The sequence below is a fragment of the Pongo pygmaeus genome, chromosome 2 (assembly GCF_028885625.2).
Source record: "Pongo pygmaeus isolate AG05252 chromosome 2, NHGRI_mPonPyg2-v2.0_pri, whole genome shotgun sequence".
In the NCBI taxonomy this organism is placed as follows: Eukaryota; Metazoa; Chordata; class Mammalia; order Primates; family Hominidae; genus Pongo; species Pongo pygmaeus.
The window spans coordinates 142498011-142516170 of record NC_085930.1 but is presented as its reverse complement, the minus strand read 5'-3'; the positions used below and the strand labels follow the sequence as shown (position 1 = coordinate 142516170).

General features: G+C 52.9%; 1 protein-coding gene across 1 annotated transcript in view; it reads left to right on the top strand.

Annotated features, from left to right (window-relative positions):
* The window catches only part of RAB6B (RAB6B, member RAS oncogene family), a 69469-nt gene extending 52294 nt beyond the window's left edge, over positions 1-17175 (top strand). The window contains exons 3-8 of the mRNA XM_054483117.2: positions 2209-2262; positions 2482-2587; positions 4279-4390; positions 5635-5728; positions 9231-9297; positions 15027-17175. Coding sequence (XP_054339092.1) covers positions 2209-2262; positions 2482-2587; positions 4279-4390; positions 5635-5728; positions 9231-9297; positions 15027-15091 — 498 coding nt within the window. The 3' untranslated portion in view covers positions 15092-17175. The remainder of the gene's footprint in view (positions 1-2208; positions 2263-2481; positions 2588-4278; positions 4391-5634; positions 5729-9230; positions 9298-15026) is intronic.
* Positions 17176-18160: the final 985 nt, after the last annotated feature.

Here is an 18160-nt window from a genome sequence, read left to right as displayed (position 1 = left end):
CTCCTCTGTCATCCTCATCTGGATGGGCCACTATGACTCATCTCTACCGGACAGTGGGAAAGGGAGCAGCTGTGGGTACTCCCTGCCCACAGAGGAGCTGTCCCCAAAGATGCCTACATCACCTTCACATCCCATTAACCACAACGTAGCCACCCAGCTGCAAAGAAGGCTGGGAAATGTGGTCTTTATTTGGGGCAGCCCTGAATCCATCTGCACACCCAGAATTCTGTTACTATATAAAGGGAAACTACATACTGGGGACAACCAGCAGTCCCTGCCACCGGTCCTAAGCTCATGCACCTGGTTTTAGTTCAAAGGTGACTCTACAAAAGGAGCATGTCACTCCTGGGGAGCCTGTTGAGCACTGAGGATTTGAGAGACTTCTACCTGCTATGCACATTTCTCCATAAGGGAATCAGAAGACAAGGATTGTCAATCTAACATACACCTGTGAAGGAAAAAGTCTGCATCCACAAGCACTGGTCATTGCAGATTTGTCCCTCGGTGGCTACACTATGCGAAGCTGGGCTGGAAAGAGCCCAGGTGCTGCCAAGTTTGCAGCTCTGGTCTTCCCAGCCCTGCTACTGATGAGTGAAGTCACACTAGGCATGTCCTTTAACCTTCTTGGTCTATTCTTTCATCTCCAAAGTAAGGGATTGATTGGGTTGTATCTAAGGTGTTTGTCTAGTGCCCACATTCTAGCATCGTATGCTCCAGAGCGTAGAATGACCCTCCATATCTTTGTGTTATGAGGCAAGCTTCCAGGAGGGTGCAGCCACCCTCAGTCCTTTGTGGAATGAGTTGGGAGTGTGACTGTGTAAACATGCACACTTGTGCACACACATTGGTGCATACCTTTGCATTCAGCCTGGGGGGCCTGGAGACATGACCTTTTCTGTTTTCTTGGCCTTCCTTTGGTTGTGTTTTTTGCAGTCAAAAATCATGGCATTCCACACAATTAAACTTATTTGTTAAACTTTGTTTCAAAGGACTTTTTCTAATTTTAGAACTGTTATATGTTCATTATAGAAAGTAGAGAAAAGTGTAATGAAGGAGTGTAATGAAGGAAACAAAATGCTCTGTCACTATTCAGACCATGATGCTATTAACACGTTAGCAGATTCCCTTCATTTCAGTGTCTAAGAAAACATGAAAAATACTCATAGATCTACTTGAGTTAATCTAATTGGGATCACTCGCCACATGATGTTTTATAACCTGTTTTTTGTTTGTTTGTTTTTTTAACTGGATGACCATTTCCCCAAATCCTTAAATATTTTTTCGAGAGTGTGATTGTTAACAGCTGCCAAGGGTTCTAATAACATGGATATACCACACTATACTTATTCAGTGCCCTGGACATTCGGGCTGTGTCCAAGTCTTTGTTATTATTGATTACCTAGCAGTGATATCTCCATTTTACATTGACATCATCTCAGTCCTACTGACAGGTACCGGGTGCATGTGAGGCCCAGAGAGGTTGGTGGCCTGCCCAAGGCCACACAGCAAGTGAGTAGTGGGTCCTGGCCATCTGGCCACAAGGCTGGCTGCCTTTCGCAGGTGCCAGGGCAGAAGGGCATAGGTGTGGCACAGGGGAGCTGGTGACAGCTTCCAATGTTTTGGCTTGGGGAGAAAAGAGCCAGTGGGGCCTCCCAGCGAGACGCTACTCTGGGTGGTCTGCAGTGCCCGCACCTGAGAAAAGCCATGCTGCTGTTTGCACCCACGCAGCAGCAAGCTGCCTGCTGCTGCCCCCTGCCTCCACCCTCCCACCCTCCCGAGGTCAGTGTTGAGCCCAGGCCCATGCTTTAGGGCAGAGGGAAAAGGCTTTGGAAGCTGCAGGTTAGGCTGTGAAGGGAACAAGGCAGGGAGCCCAGGTGGGGAGGGCAGGATATGTGCGTTGAGTGGCCTGAGTGGCCTTGCTCCTGGGGAGGCCTCCTCACCACTGCACTCTCACTGCTCCCGAAGCACTTTGCCTCTCCAGAGAGGATCTCACCCTATAAAGGCCACCCTCATCTTTCCTCAGCTTGATCCCTCAGTGAGAGAGCCGCTGAGTGGTGGGTGGAGGGGCAGGGAGGACAGAGCATGGCCACGTTAGACCTGACATGAGCGTCCCCTCTTGTTGGTTATGCCACCACCTGTGGTCACCAGGCTTTTGCCCCTTTGCATGAGACCTTTTGGGTTTGACCGTTCTGTGCTTTTCTCTAACAGGCAACCATTGGGATTGACTTCTTGTCAAAAACCATGTACTTGGAGGACCGCACGGTGAGCACCTAATATTAGGACTGGGAGGGACAGAGAGGGTTCCTTTGGGCTTATCCCCTAGGACCCTTAGCTGGGCGCCACTGAGAGCACCTGCCAACACTGGGGGCTGGAGCTGGTGATGCCAGCATTGCAGAGCCCGGCTCTCCCAGTCCCCCGGACCAGGAGGACCTCACTGCCCCACTGACCCCTCTGCCCATGGTCCTGCTTTCCCTGAGACAGGTGCGACTGCAGCTCTGGGACACAGCTGGTCAGGAGAGGTTCCGCAGCCTGATCCCCAGCTACATCCGGGACTCCACAGTGGCTGTGGTGGTGTACGACATCACAAGTGAGTGAGGGTCCGCTCCTAAGGGAGGGTGGCTCATAGGGGGTCCAGGGCCCAGGTGTGACCCTGGCCAGGCCTGTGTGTATGTGTTTGTGTGTGTATGCATGTGTGTGCACACACATGTGTATATGCATGTGTGTGCACACACATGTGTGTGCGATTGCTCCCTGAATGCAGAAAGGCAGGGAGCAGTGGTGAGTTGCCTTTGAACACCAACATGTTTTCCACTGCTCCCCACCCTCCTGCAACCGGCAGGGGTTTCTAGGGCCAGGTTGGTCCTGCTCAGAGCGGGGGCCAGCATGTGGTGTGAGTAGATGCTCACAAGGTTGGCCCTGCTCCAGCCTCTCTGCACCCTCCCTCTCCCTGGCTGTTAGAAAGCTCCCTAAGGAGCTACTTTTATCTGTGTGTCACCATGGGAGAAGACGCTGGTCCCTAGGCCAACCCCGGCCCAGCAGCTGTGGGTGCAGGACTCCCTGGGAAGGTAGGCAAGGGGGTCTGGAAGCGCAGTAGGCTGGTAACCCTTCTCCAATACTGTGGCTCTTCAGGCCAGGGTAGGTGTTCTTAACAGGACTGCACAGCCTCAAGGGCGCACAGGGCCAGAGGTGGGGGTGGGGGGCCGATGCAGAGGCCAGACCTGCAAGGCTCTTGTAATGGAACACACCTGATAAGCCCTTAGGGCTGTGGTTACCCTGAAGTAGGTGGATACCCTAGGTGCTGTCCACAGCCTTAAAAATCACACAAGGAAGCATGCATGCCCCCGGCTGGTGCATGCCCCCGCCACCCAGCCTGCTGCCCTGGCTCTGCCCACCCCCTCTGTCCACCTCTCTTCTGACCACAGGCCCCCTCCACACCTGAGTGCAGGTGGGAGCTGCGCCCACAAAGGCCTGGGTTCACATGGCCTGAGGCACATCAGAAGGGATACCAGGCTGTGTGAAACTGAGGCTTCTGAGGACAGCTGCCTCCCCTCCCCTTGGTTGTGCAGGCTGCCGAGTGGTGGGTATTGCCTTATAGCTGCTCTGCCCTGCAAGGCCTATCATGGCAGCTGAGGGGGGTCAGGCTGCCCAGAAGTGGCCTTGTCTCTCCTGGATTTTTGAGTGCACCTGGCTCCCCTGCCTAGTCCCGGGACCACCTTTCCCCTTCTCTCATCTGCAGAGCCTGAGGGTTCTTTTCAGAAACCCCTCTGGCCTCCAAACCCTCCTGAGCTCCCATGGTGCAGACACCACTCAGTAGGGCCCTTCCTTCCCTAGAGGCTGCTGTGTCCTCCTCTGCCCACCCCTCACTGTTTCCAAACTTGCCAACTCGCACGTGCGCGTGTGTGTGTATGCACACACACGTGTGACCCAGTTCTCACTCTCCACTCTGAATCCCCAGAGTCAGGTCTGACTCTCAGGTGGGCCCCTAAAGCCACTATTCCATATAGCAAATCATGACACCATGATCTTCCAGATGGGGTGATTCCTCTCCCACAAAGGGCGGCTGAACAGTGCAAGTGGCTCCCCAGGGCCGCAGGGCAGGGCCCGGTTCCCTCTGAAAGGCCCTACCCAGCTGATCTGTGTTGACTGAGCTCACAAACCTCCCTGGGTATCTGAGGGCACGTGCTCACCCTCCCTCCTGCTCCTGGCTCACACCTCCCCTTCCCATCTCCCACTGGTGGCTGGCCCTGGCTTTCAGTTATCCTCACTTTCTGCCTCCAGATCTCAACTCCTTCCAACAGACCTCTAAGTGGATCGATGACGTCAGGACAGAGAGGGGCAGTGATGTTATCATCATGCTGGTGGGCAACAAGACGGACCTGGCTGATAAGAGGTAGGTGCAAGGGCACACAGGTGCAGGGTGCCACCCTCCACTCCTCTGTAACTGCTCCTGGACAGGGAGCTCTGGGATGCATGGGTGGTGTGTCTGTGCTTCTGACCATGCATCCGGAAAAGGTCCCTTGAGACACTAGGAGCTCTGAGGACACCTGGTAGACTCTCACCCATGGGTGTCTCATCTGTGAAGCCCTGTCTTCCACCACCAGGCAGGGGCGGGGCACTCCTCCGTGTGCTGTCTACACAGAGCCCTGTGCACCTGGCTTGACCCAGCAGTGCATGGTCTAAGGCCCTGCCATGGCCACAGCACTGCCCCAGACACAGCAGTCCCCTAGGCCCCAGCGTGTGCACTGTGAACTGTCTGTGCCTGTGAAGTGCCTGCACCAGTGTGCGTGGGGCTGTGAACGCCCTGGGCCCTGGGTGTGAGCATGCAGAGCATTCAGACCACAAACCTACGTCCGTAGCCTGCTTAGCCTGGTTTGTGGCTGCGTCTGGCACGAAGCTTTCTCTGAAGAGGGTCCTCCACGCTGCCCTCTATGCACAGGGAGAACTGAGGTGCCATGTGTGTACATTGTCCACGCATTTTACATGACCCTGACTTGGGCAGATAAAGTGACAGGCCATGGATTCCAGCAAGCAGTGCGGGCTTCCTGCAGTGTCCCTTGACCACCTGAGGAATCATCTGAATTAGAGCCTGCTTTACTAGAGTTCTGTCCTTAAAGTAAGGAAAACTGGGCTCAAATCCCAGTACAAAGGGTACCCAGGCCCTTCATACCCTCACCCACTTCTGCCTGCGCCATCATGGAGCCCTCTCTGCTAAGTAGCTTTGTGGCCCTGGGGGAGACACTTTTAGCATTAGCGTTCTTACAGGGAAAATGCGACTGATAATACCACCCAGAGTGGCACTGCCTGGCTTGAATCTCTTCATAAGCACAGGCTCTGCAGTAGTGACTACTGGGAAAGGCAGGTATGAGGCAGCCATACCCCAGGGCCTGCTTTGAAGCTGAGAAGACACGAGGAAGGAGTGGGGGAAGCGGATAGTGTCCTGCTGTTCCCTGGTGCCTGCTTTGTGCTAGAGAGACTGTGGTTGGTGCCCAGGAGGGACCCCTGGGATCAGCGCCTGTCTTCAGGGCTGACCAAGGGCCCGGTGGGCTCCCTCTGCCCTGCTGGGCGGGTCCCTCCTCATATCTGCCGGGGCTGCTCCTCTGCTGAGCTGATTTCCCCCCTTCACATCATCTCTAGGCAGATAACCATCGAGGAGGGGGAGCAGCGTGCCAAAGAACTGAGCGTCATGTTCATTGAGACCAGTGCGAAGACTGGCTACAACGTGAAGCAGGTGAGGACACACCTGGCATGGGGCCCAGCACGGTGTGGCCCTGTGGTCAGCTGCAGGCTCAGATCTGCCTTGCCCTGAAGGGCTGATGATGGGATTGGGGCAGCCAACCAGAACACCCATAGATGCGCCCAGGGAGGGGAGAGCTAATTTCTGGAGCTGGTAAAGCCCAAGAGAGGGAGGGACCACTCCGGGCACGGCATCTGGAGAACGTAAGTCACCAGCCACCATAGTAGTGGCCAGTCACGGCCCACGTAGCAGGCCCTAAGAGTGTCCAGCCACCAGCTTCCAGGAGGCTGAGGGAAGCAGTGGTTCCCTAGCCCCTCACCCCACTTCGGATGACGGGTGCAGGAAAATTCAGTCCGATCAGCATTTGGGGTTCATGCCTTGTGCTTAGCGAGTGCTCAGGGCTGTGGAGGGCAACTCAGGCCTGGAGAAAAGAGCCTACCATGATGTGGTTGGAACTTACAGGAGGGCGAGGCAGTGGAGTTAGGGCCGATTCTTGCAGCATGAGGGCCCCTGAGTAGCCCATGGGTGGAATTTAGCAGGTCAGCAGACAGGGCTGGAAAACATTGCACCTTTATCTTCACTAACCACTGACCCGTCCATAGCACTGAAGAATGTCTGATTTGTCCTTCAATGATGAATGTAGGCAATGACACTCAGTCATATTAGCAGTGCTTATGGCTTTACCACCAATAGAAATCACAGATGCCTTCCCATCACCTCATAGTGTTGCAGGTATCTTGAACTTCACGTTATCAGTGTTTCAGTGTCACAGCAGTTATTAGATCTCTTGCTAGTTCTTGCTGTTCAGTGTGTTCATAAGGAAGCACAAATGTCGATGAAGTTTATTTCAGTACTCAGTAGTCCCCTTTATCATCCTATGTAATTGATTTCACATACTTCAAAGGAGTCCATAGGCTTAGCCAGATTGCCAGAGGGGTCCTTGGCTCACGGAAAGGTTAAGAACTGCCGTTGGGGATGAGAAGGACTTGGAGAGGTGGTGAGGAGGGAGGGCATGCCAAGCAGGGGAGCAGCAAAGGTGTGGCTGCAGGGTGCCCGAGGTGTGGGGAGGGGACTCTGGGTGAGGAGTGTGGTTGGCCTGGCGGTCGCTTCTGCCCTGCCACCCCAGCATTGCTGGGAACCCTCGGCAAGCTGTGTATACAGCACTGGCCTTCTGGATGCAGTGATGGTTTGCCCCGTGTGGACAGTGCTGGTGACAGTGGGGAAGGTGGGCTGGCAGAGTGACAAGAAGAGACAAGAAGGGTGGAAGGGACACTGTGTGACACTGGGGGCCCCAAAGTTCCAGGACTCAGTGCCCCACCCTAACTAGAGTGTCCTCATTAGGGCTTCACTCAATCCCATCTGTTCCCAGCCTCCCTTGGTGTGGGGCTGAAGCTGTCGTGGTCCTTCCTGCTCCCTGAGGGCATGCAGGAGAGACTGGGCTGCTGCTCTTTGGGAGCCCTAAAGTCATGGGAAGCAGGGAGGCAGAGGGAGGGCAGCACCAGGAGGTCCATAGGGCAGGTAGCATCTGCCTCAGCAGTCAGGGTCAGGGAGGCACTGATGCCCCCACCCCCAGAGTGCTCTGGAACCCATGCAGTGGTTTAGCAGGAGTTAAATGTGGTCAGTTTCGAACCCTGTGTGGCTCAGAGGAGTCTCCATGCAGTGCAGACTCCTGGATCTAAATGTGAGCATATCCACTCGCAGAAACCCATATCTGACCCTAGAAACCCATACCTGATCCTAGAGCACCCTTCAAAATCCCTAGTGGCATTTTGGCCACTAGTAGAGGCTGTGACTGTTTTGAGAGCCAGACAGGCAGATCAGAGCCGCCCAGGGCCAATGCCATGAAGGAAAGCTCAGGAAGGATGGCCCAGGCCCTTTTACTCTTGCCTACTAATGGCTACCCCACCGCAGAGCCTCCTCTGCAGCCAGCCCACAAGGGTCTCACACCATGCTAGGCCCATCAGCGGCTTCCCCGCTTGGGCCCTCATGGCCTTTAGCCCTGTCACCCAGCCCGGGTGCTCAGTTGGGGCTGGGCTCTGAGGTGAGGCCATGAATAAGACTCACCCTGTCTTCAGAGAACTCATGCAGTGGAGGGTATGAGCCCAGAGCCCACCCAGTTCCTGCAATTCATATTTGTGAGGACAGCGGGAGTGCTCCTGGGTTAGTCCTTTCAGGCTACTGTAACAAATCACTATAGGCAGGGTAGCATATAAACAACAGAAATGTATTGCTCACAGCTCTGGAGGCTGGGAACTCCATGGTCAAGGTGCAGGCAGATTCAGTGTCTGGTGAGGGCCCATTTCCTCCTAGATGGCACCTGCCTGCTGCATCCTCACAAGGTGGAAGGGGCAGACAGGCTCCCTCGGGCCTCGTTCATAAGGGCACTCATCCCGTTCATGAGGCTTCTACCCTCCTGACTGAGCACCTCCTAAAGCCCCACCTCTTTATACTGTCACATTGGAGATTCTGTTTCAACATAGGAATTTGCAGGGGGACCGGCATTCAGAGCATAGCAGTTCAGTCTTCTGTGCCTCATACTTCTGCCTTGTACCTGTCACCTTCAAGATTCCATCTCTGCCAGCACCCCATCTGCCACTTGCCACCTGTCCCCTGCCACCCACACCTGCCCCAACACACACACACACACACACACACAGAAAACCCACATGTACGCAGACACACACCCTACCAAGGACACACACTATGCACACATTCCCCCCACACTTACACAAACACACACACAAAGATGCCACACATTCACACACACCACACTCAAACATTCCCCCATATGCTTACACAAACATACATGCACCTACCCACACGCACCACTCACAACACACACATTCTTCACGCAGTCCTACAGATAAAACACATACACTGTACACACACTCCTACACACAATAAACAACTCACACTCCTACACATCCAAACAAGCCCACAAGATTGCGTTCACACTCCTGCATCCCTCGCGCTCTCAGAGAAGCCTCGCCACTGTGCCCATATGGCCCTGGCCCTGCTGTTCGCTGCCTTGGCACCGGACCTGCAGGGCTTCCCGAGCAGAGTCATCCATCTCAAGGGCAAGTCGGTTCCCCATGCCTGGTCCCCATGAGGGCTGTTTGCAGAAGCCCACCTTAAGGCCTGTCACCCAGAGGCCCAAACCATTTTCTGCACCAGAGGAAGTCCCTTGCAGTCACTGCCATGACCTAAGCTCACCCCAGTGACCCTATGGCCAGTCTGCTTGGGTGAGAGGCCACAGCTTTGTTCCTTCCTTCCGCAAGCTACTGAGGCCTGCCCAGACCCAATGCTGTGAGAGGCACTGCGGGTGGGGGAGAGAGAACATAGGCACAGCCCCTGCCTTTGAGGGCACCATCCGCTGGGCAGATGGGAGAGTAAAGCTGCAGGTTGGAAGGGGAAGAGGGGTGAGGGTGCAGGTGCAGTGAGGAGCAGAGGGGAGTGCCAGGGTTGGGGTTCACACTGTATTTCTTCATCTTTCCAGCTTTTTCGACGTGTGGCGTCGGCTCTACCCGGAATGGAGAACGTCCAGGAGAAAAGCAAAGAAGGGAGTATCCTTTTCCTTTGACAAGTGAGTGAAAAGATGTATAGGAGCCATTTATTCACTGAATATGTTAGTGCAGTGGACAGACACTCACCCAGTCCCCGCCCAGCCTTCCCTGGTCTGCCGCGAATGGCACGGGGCCTCCTCTAGGCGAGATGCAGCTGAACCCCATGGTTTGGAGCCCCCGTCTGGCTCTAACCATCTACTTCTTCTTCCAGAATAGCAGGAAGATACCAAAGGGGTGTGCACAGAGTGATGCTGTGGGGTGGGGAGTGAGAAACAGCAACTTTGCCCTTCTTTACAGCGAGCATGGGTATGGGTTTCATGAACACAGGCAGAGTCTCCACCGCAGGGAAGTCTCTGTCACTGGGGATATGATCTCAACGTGGTTCAGTCTACTCGAGACAGCTCCCCGCTTCAGACAGATGCCCCCTCCTTGTCCCGCCCACCTTCTCTGCCCAGCCCTGAACAGCCCCTGAGGCTCCCCCCCGATCTGTGGGACAGTTGTGCATCACCCACAAACCAGCCCCAACCTGAAGAGACACCTAGATGCTGAAACTGAGGTTCAGAGAGGTAGTCTGGTTTGCCCAGTGTCACACAGCATGTAAGTTATAGAGTTAGGATTCACACTCAGGCTTGCTTCCTCCATATCCAGCCCTATTCCACGTGGACACTGTCCCTCTACGGGCATTTGAGAGAATCAGATGAAAACTGTTTCAGCAGGGGAAGGCATTGCCCGCACCTGGGCCTCCCCTGCATCTAGTCAGATGTCCCCGCCTGAGTGAGCCACCAGAAACCGAGCATGCAGATTCCTGGCTGGCATCCTTTAGAGTGGACCTGTCCCTACACAGCAGCTCTCCAGCATCCCCCACTGATCCCACAGGCCTCTGAGGGTAGACATCCCTGACAGATCAGAGAAGGGCCCTGGGAAGATGGAAGGGCACCTTCGGGCTGATGAGAATCAAAAGCGAAAGAAGCACACAGCTTAATGTTGGAGGCCTCATGGAGCTGCTGGGGCAGGGCGGGCAGGACACCAGGAGTCTCAGGGCTGCAGCAAGGGGGAGCCTGACACAGGCCTGGAGGGAAGCTAGGCCTCTCCAGCCTTGCTCAAGGAGCTCTCAGAGCAGACTCGAGACCCACCCCCCGGGGGGGTCAGGAAGTCTCACCAAGGAGCAGGTGCCCCAGCAGTCCCATGGTCTGTGTGTCACCAGAGGACAAGCAGTGGCTGAGAGGAGGGGGTTTGAGGAGTATCTCCTGGTTGGTCAGTTATGAGACTCCAATCACAGATGAGGAAACTGAGGCTCAGAAACTTAAACTAGGGCACCCCACGGCTCTCAGTAGCAGAGCCAGGCTCCAGAGCTCAGGAGAGAGCCCCTATGGAATCACCTGTCACATGGGACTCCTTCGAGGTTCCAGGAACATACAGAAGCCAACCTGAAGGGCAAACATAGGAGCAGGACCAAGGGAGAGGGGCAGACAAGGTACAGGCAATCTCCGCTGTGCCTGCCAGCGAGGGGAAGGGTTGCACTGCCCGCTCTCCATCCCACCAGCTCCCAAGGTGCGGCACACTGGCCGGGGTGAGTGGTGATTGTTTCATTCACATTCTCCCAGAGTCACGCTGTTGAGGGCTCCAGGCTGGGCCCACAATCAGGTCAGACTTGGCTGAGTGCAGGGTGACAGCCAGCTCGTCATCGTCCTGGTATGCCTAGTGTTTCATCCAGCTACCACTGACCTTTGGGCCCCTTGGGAGAAAGGATACATGGCAGGTTGCAAACAGACTGCACAGGGTGATGTGGCCTGTGTCCCTTTTTCTAGCTAAGGGGTCCCCTCATCTGGGTAGATGTACCCCCATCCTCTCACTTCTGCCCAGGAGCCAGCTTGCTGGGCCTCTCACGAGGCAGGTGCTAGAGTAGCCACCAGAGGTCCCAGAGGGACCAGGCAGAGGCAGCCGTCATTCTGCTGCTTTCGGGGTGGGGTGCTGGCATTTCTGCTTACTCACAGTCCAAATCCAGGTGTTTTGAAGGTGGGTGCTTTGGGGTCATGTTCATAATTGTGTTCCACATTGAGAGCAGACACACAGAAGCACTGCTTTGTGGCGCTGTATAAACTGTTCACACTTGGCCTCACTTGCTCAGCTCAGGACTTGGTGAACGTGTGGCTTGAGGTTTCCTTCTGCTGCTTGCAGGTCTAGATGGGGGGCTGCTGCACCTCTTCTTCACGTTCAAGACAGGAGGTCCCCTCAGGGCCGCTCTGGCCAACACTTCTGCCCAGCAGCACCCTCCACTGGTCTGCTCTCTCAACAAAGTAGGGGCCAAGGGGCCACCAAATGGTAGAGCCATAAGCCCCTTACTGGTTCTACATACACAACCCCCCAACCCCCACTTTCTACCCAAATACAGTATGCCTCCATCGCATGGGCCCCGGACTGTTTCTGAACAAGGCTGGCTTACGCAAAGGAGTAGCAGTAGTGTGGGCACTTCATGAAGTGGCTCTAAGCAGGTGAGGACAGTGACGCCCCAAACCAGATAGAGCATGCCCAAGGCCTCCCAGCTCCTTAATTCAGAGCTGGAACCACATCCAAATGATTGGATTCCACAGCCCTGTTGCACTCTCTGATGGGGCTGTGGTGTGCTTTGACATTCCAGATACAGACAGGATTGTGCTGCAGTAGAGTCAGAGGCGCTGGGATTGGGAAAGCATATCCAGCAGTGGGGGGTAAGTTTGTAACAGGCTGTCTGGGCCCACCCATCACTGTTCCAGGGACCAGGGAGAAGGGACAGTGGGCACTGAATGTGGCCCGTGATGGGCCACACTTGACCCAGAGGGAAGAGGCAGGTGTGCTCTGGCCATGCCTGCCGGAAAGGAACATATCTAAGCTCTTGAGGCTTGTGAGAAACCGTGAGTTTCCCCTTTTGGGGCATTATTTAGGTCCAGTCATTCTTCCCTATCCTCTCAATCAGCAGGCAGCCCCTGAGCACCGCATTTCAGCAGCATGTGGCGTAACAAGGAAGGAGGTGTCATTAAATGAGAGCCTGTGGGAAAGCTCCTAGCAGAAGAGCTGGGCCTGTGCTCTCCAATTCTGCAGCCACATGTGGCTGTTCCGACTTAAAATAGTTAAAATTCGATTGAATTAAAAGTTCATTTCCTCATTTGCGCTAGCATCCTTGCAAGTGCCCAGTTGCCCATGTTGCTAATGGTGACATCTTGGACAGTGCAGATATAGAATATTTCCATCATCGGAGAAAGTTCTTTGGACAGTGCTGTTCTAGAAGTATCAGTAGAATTGGTTTCCCGGATGTCTGTGCATTTGGGACTCTCCAAAGAACTTGTTAAAAACACACATCTGGGGCCCATCCCCACATCTACCAAGGTAGGACCCAGTGAGACGTATTTTTAACAAATATCCCAGAAAATTTTGATGCAATCCATTTGAGAACTGTTGCTGTGCAGTGTACAAAAGTATTGTGACTCAAATTGCACATGAGATTTTTTTTAGTGGTCATAGGTGACTTCAATACTGGGCAGAACGTAATGCTGTAACAGTGGCCAACCTTCAAGCTAGACCACTAGTTCTCAACCAGGACTGATAGCCCTGCCCTCCCCTCCCCACAGGGGACATTTGGCAATGTCTTCAGACGTTTTGGCTCACCATAAATTGAGGGAGGAGGAATGGGGTTTAACTGGCATCTCATAGATAGTGGTCAGGGATGCTTCTGAACATCCTACATGCACAGGACGCCCTCATAACAAGGAATTATCTGGCCCAAAATGTCAGTAGTGTTGAGTTTGAGAAGCCCATCCACAAGGGGCTTAGCACAGCCAGGTCATTGAAAGTAGAAGGCTGGGGTCAAGATAGCCTTGGGTTTGTACCTGGGCACCTCAGCTTCCCAGCTAGAAGGTGGCTTTTACTCCCCACTGCATGAGGCCTAATGTGGAAGTGAGGTAGCGCTCAGCAGGAGAGGCCACTAATGCGTGCACCCTGGACCAAGGAATGAGGACATTTTTATAGGTGGAGATGGGGAGGAAGGCTGGGTGTGGGGGAAGGAGCACCACTTCTAGAAGGAAAGAACAGCATGAACAAAGGAAAGAAGGAAAGCATAGGACGTGTTTAAAGCGGGGAAAATCTGGTTGGTGGAGCCTTGGTGTGTGATCGAGGGAAGGGGATGAGCTAGCGTCAACAGGTGCTTGGGGTGACCTTAAATAGGGAGGCCTTAAATGCCAGAGTGAGAAATCCATGGATGCTTTGTTTCTGTAGCAGAGTGTGACATGATTGTCACCAGAGCTGGCTTTGGGAAGCCACCATGCTGAGAGAGAGCTGGCTGGGCTCAGAGGGGCACTCAGAGAAGATCAGGAGACCTCAAGGAGGCCTGTGCCCAGGCCAGCAATACAGAACGGGACTGCGCTGCTGGCATGGGCCATAGAACTGCAGCTGGCAGAGAGAAACAGCAGGGCATTCCTGGCAGTGGGTTTGCCAAAAATGATAGGCAGTAGAGAAGCAGGTTGCTTGACTAGAGTAGAGAGAACAAAAGGTGGGCTGCAGTGGGCAGTGGGAAGGAAGGCACTGGCTTATTATCTATTTACTCATTTATAGGCTGCCATGGTATAAGATACATATACATACATACACACAAGATGAAGTTGTATATGTTATGTGTGTACACACACACGGGGAAAATAAAGGTAGAAAAAGCAAAGAAAAGTCAGAGATAAAGTCATACTCAAAATATATGCCATGGCTGCATGGTTGTTAGAGATGGCCAGAAAGTTGGCTCTGAGCATCCTCACAGCCAAGGCAAGGAAAGAAAATGTGAACTTCAGGAGAAGTGGCTTTTCATAATACTTAAAACAAAAGAACCTCTCCTGTTGTCCTCAAATAGGAGCCACAAAAGCATCCTTAGGATGCCAGCAAGAAGTTCCAAAACAGTGTTTCTTATACCACCACACCCCCACACACCCCTGTCTTAAGGCAATCCCTGTCCAGGAAGAGCAATTCTGTGAGGTATCAAAGGGCCTGATCCTCAGCTGTAATTAGGTCTGGTTTGATGCAAGGCTAAAATCTCAAATACAGTGTTGGTTTTGAGCCCGATGAGGAAGGCAGAGGGCCAGCCTGGCTGTGCATTTGGAACCAGTCCCTCTGGTGGTTCTGGTAAGTGCTTCTCTAGCCCACAGCCCCTGAGGGCACCAGTGGAAAGAGCTGGCGAGGGGGCTGTGCTTAGGACCCATGGATGTGGCTTCTCACAATAACCATCCTCAGGATCTAAGTGATGTGTTCTGACTAAAGCTTGAGGGGTTTGCTCCTGCTGCCAATTAGGCAAGGCCCACATACCTCTGTGCTTTGAGAGGTGAACCCAGCAGGCTCTTCATCTCCATTGCACTTTGAGTGGGGCTGACAGGTAACTGGGCTGAGGCCAGGGCTGGGAGCTGGCATTTGAGCACTGGTCAAGGGAAGGCTTCTGGGAAAGGGACTCCCTGGCCTTGGTATAGATGGTGATCCCACGGCCCAGGCGAGACAGGCTTTGCTTGGGTGGACAGGCGCTGGGGGAAGTGGACGGGTGAAGGGAAGAGGAGGCAAGGTGGGAGTTGGTATTGCATCCTTCCTAGCCCAGCCAAACCAAGAGCCAAGTCCCTAGGTGTTTGCAGAGAAACAGATCAGTAGCCAAAGGGTACAGTGCACAGGGCTGAGTGGGGTGGCAGCTTGTCCAGGAGAGTCATCTTCCTTAGCCCATCCCCCTGCAGTGATCGACATCAAGCTGGACAAACCCCAGGAGCCCCCGGCCAGCGAGGGCGGCTGCTCCTGCTAATGCAGAGCCGACCTGTGGCTTCCCATGACACTCCTTGCTTGTTGTGTTGCTTCCTATTGGCTAGCTTCCTAAGGGGGGAGGGAACCGAGTTATCAAGATGGGAGGATTTTTCTTTTCTCTCTGTCTCTAGGAGTAGGGTGGGATGGGGAGGGAGGCTGGGCATCAGGGATCACATCACTCTTAACAGCTGTTACTTAAACAACTATTTTTTGGTTTGGTTGTAATATATTGTACTTTATTAAGATTGCCAAAAACTGTTAAAATTTAAAAAAAATTTAAATCATGTGTATACAATTTTTTGCCAGATAAAAATGTAGTCATTTTTATTTGAAAGATGTGCTTTTTGTTTTTGTATATTTGTAAACTTATAGAGAACCTTTTCCACACACCTCCTCCTTCCTGTTCTCTTTGAACCGTTCATCACCTCTGCCTTCCTCCCATCCCCAGCCCAATAAATTAAAACAATTAACTGAGAAAATTAATTAGGCTTCAGTCTGGGGCCATCTGGCCCCACTCTCTAGGCCCTACTCCGGTTAAATCAAACATTGGTTGAACACATCAGCCTCTGAAAAGGTAGCTCTGACTCTTGTCTTTCCATGGCCAGAGTGGGTCGTCAACCTTGTGTGGAGCTGAGACCAAGGTCTGTGGGCTCTAGGCAGCCCGGCAGCAGCCCCCAGGGGAACTGCTCCCACCTCTTCTTCTCCTTCCCTGAAAAGCCTTGAAGGGGGTTGAGGGTACAGGAAACCTTGTGTTCTCTGTGCCCTCAGGGACTGGCAGAGCAAGAGGCCATCAGAAGGACGGGGTGCTGTTGGCAATTGCAGCTGCGTGGTGCATGGTTTATGGACTGGGGTGCCATGTGTAGTTCTGAAAATATTTTAACCAGCTCACCCAGCAGTCACTACACATGCCTGGGCCAAGTCTAAGAAACTCAGTGTGTGATGTTGGGCAGCATGCCATCCTGAAGCCTTCCTCCTGGATGTCAGGGAAGCTGGACCACCTGGAGTTGATCCTCTGTGATTGGGGTTGGGGTGGGGGGGAGTTGTCTGCAGAACCACCACCTTGAAAGATCCATGTTGTTAGAGCCTCAGCTGCTAATATTGTTGAGTGCTTTCTGGAAAAGCTGATTTGTTGCTATGTTTTCACCCCAGTGGCATGGCACAGTTGAAATCTTTGTGGACATATCTTTGTGGCTATTGTGGCTGCGCTGTGGTCACCTGAGGATATGGTTCAGGTGGGGTCTCCAGAAGGCTGCCCAGGGCACTAGGACTTGCCCCCAGAGAGCCATCTCTTCCATTTTTTATTCATTCCTGAGAATGGCTTAGTCCTGAGAATCTGCAAAGTCTCTGAAGAGAACTCTCTCTTCCCACTAAGTGATGTAACCTACTTGGCCAGCATTCCAAATAGACTCAGACTCACTGCCCTGAGCCTGCACAGAGCCAGGTGGAATGGGCAGTGAGTCTGGCCAAAATGTAAACCCCACCCTCCCTGCTGTCATTGGCTCTCCCTCCAGGCTGCTGCTGGGCATGTCATAGATGGAATGAATGACCATCTGGGGTATGGTGGGCTGAACTCCACAAGGTTGTTGGAATGAATTTTGAAACTTCTCAGAAATTAGTCTGAAATGGCAGGCAGTAAGTGCAGCAGAATCTGGCAGGACTGATATTTGTGCAGTGGGCCTGCCACACACCCTCTGCCTAGGAGGCTGTATGCCAGCGCTCATCTCTAGCAAGGAATTTATCTTCAGGTGAAGAAGAGAGGAAGCAGGATCCCACTGAGCACCTCTTGCAGAAGGCAAGGACCAATGTTTGAACGTGTTTCAGATGTCATGTGTTTAGTTTTTATATGTGTGTACATAATTATATATAGAGATAGACTTGTGTATACACCTTCCACAAACACATCCTCACAGAGATACATGTGCTCAATGTATATTCTTGTTTCTCCTGCTCTCAAGTTGGAACTTGCATTGTGATAAGTTTTGGAAACTCAAAAGTACTGCAACGTGTTGAAATAAGAAATAATATTGTCAAATAACTTGTGATTGTCTTGCCATCAATAAAATAATGCATAGTTGTGTTAAACTACAGGCAAACATAGCCCACGGGAATATCTCCACCATTTCTCTATGTACTTTATATGCACGGGTGTGCATGCCTGTGTGGGCCAGTGTCCCCCCACCATGGGCACACCCCCAAGTGGTGCTTGTTGGAAGAGTGCTTACTTACCTCGAGAGAATTTACAGGAGTCCACATGACAGTGTCCTGCCTGGTTGGCAGCGAGGGCCATCACCTGTGGCCTCTGAGACCGCCCCATTTACAGGGATCTGCACTGGGTCTCAGTGAATGAACGTATGGTAGATTTTTATTTTCTTGGCACTAAAGATTAGCTTTTTTAAAAAACATCCCATAAAACAGTAGGAACTCAGTTCCCTTCTCTTGGGCACACACATCCAAGGCACCATGGACTGTTTTTCCATCCTGGCCTAGAGGAGCAGTAAAAGATAGCATTTGGTTTGACATGGCCTTAGTGAGTCCTGCCTTTCCTAGCATGCACACAACATCCTCTCTTTGAGTTTGGGTTCTCCCCAGCCCCTTGGCGTCTGAGGCTGAGGGTGGCTTCCTCTCGTCCTCCCATCTCAGCGGTTCCATGGCGCTCCCTTCCACAGGTGCGGTTTCCGCCCCTCCCTTCCTGGGGTGTGGAAAGGCAGCCAGACCTCTTTTTCAGAAGTTGTTGGTTCCCTGATTTTTGTCTTGAGCAGGCACCATCCCTGTCCCCTTGCTTGCAGGTAGAATTAGCACAGAGTTAAGGTTCCATAATAAACCGTTAGGTGCTCTTGAGGAAGATGTCATGGCATTGCCTCAGCACCCCAGCAAGAGCATTGCATCTTTGCTGAATCCAGATGGGTTAGCAGAGGGTAAGTTGGAGGATTCCTTTGAGGAAATGTTCTCAATTGAGCAATTCAGTCCCTCTCCCCAAAGACTAGACCTGACCTGGCAGATTAGCAGGATCCTCTTGGCCTTCTTTTTTGGGATGGTGGGAGTGAGGGGGGTGAATCTTAAAAGCTATCAA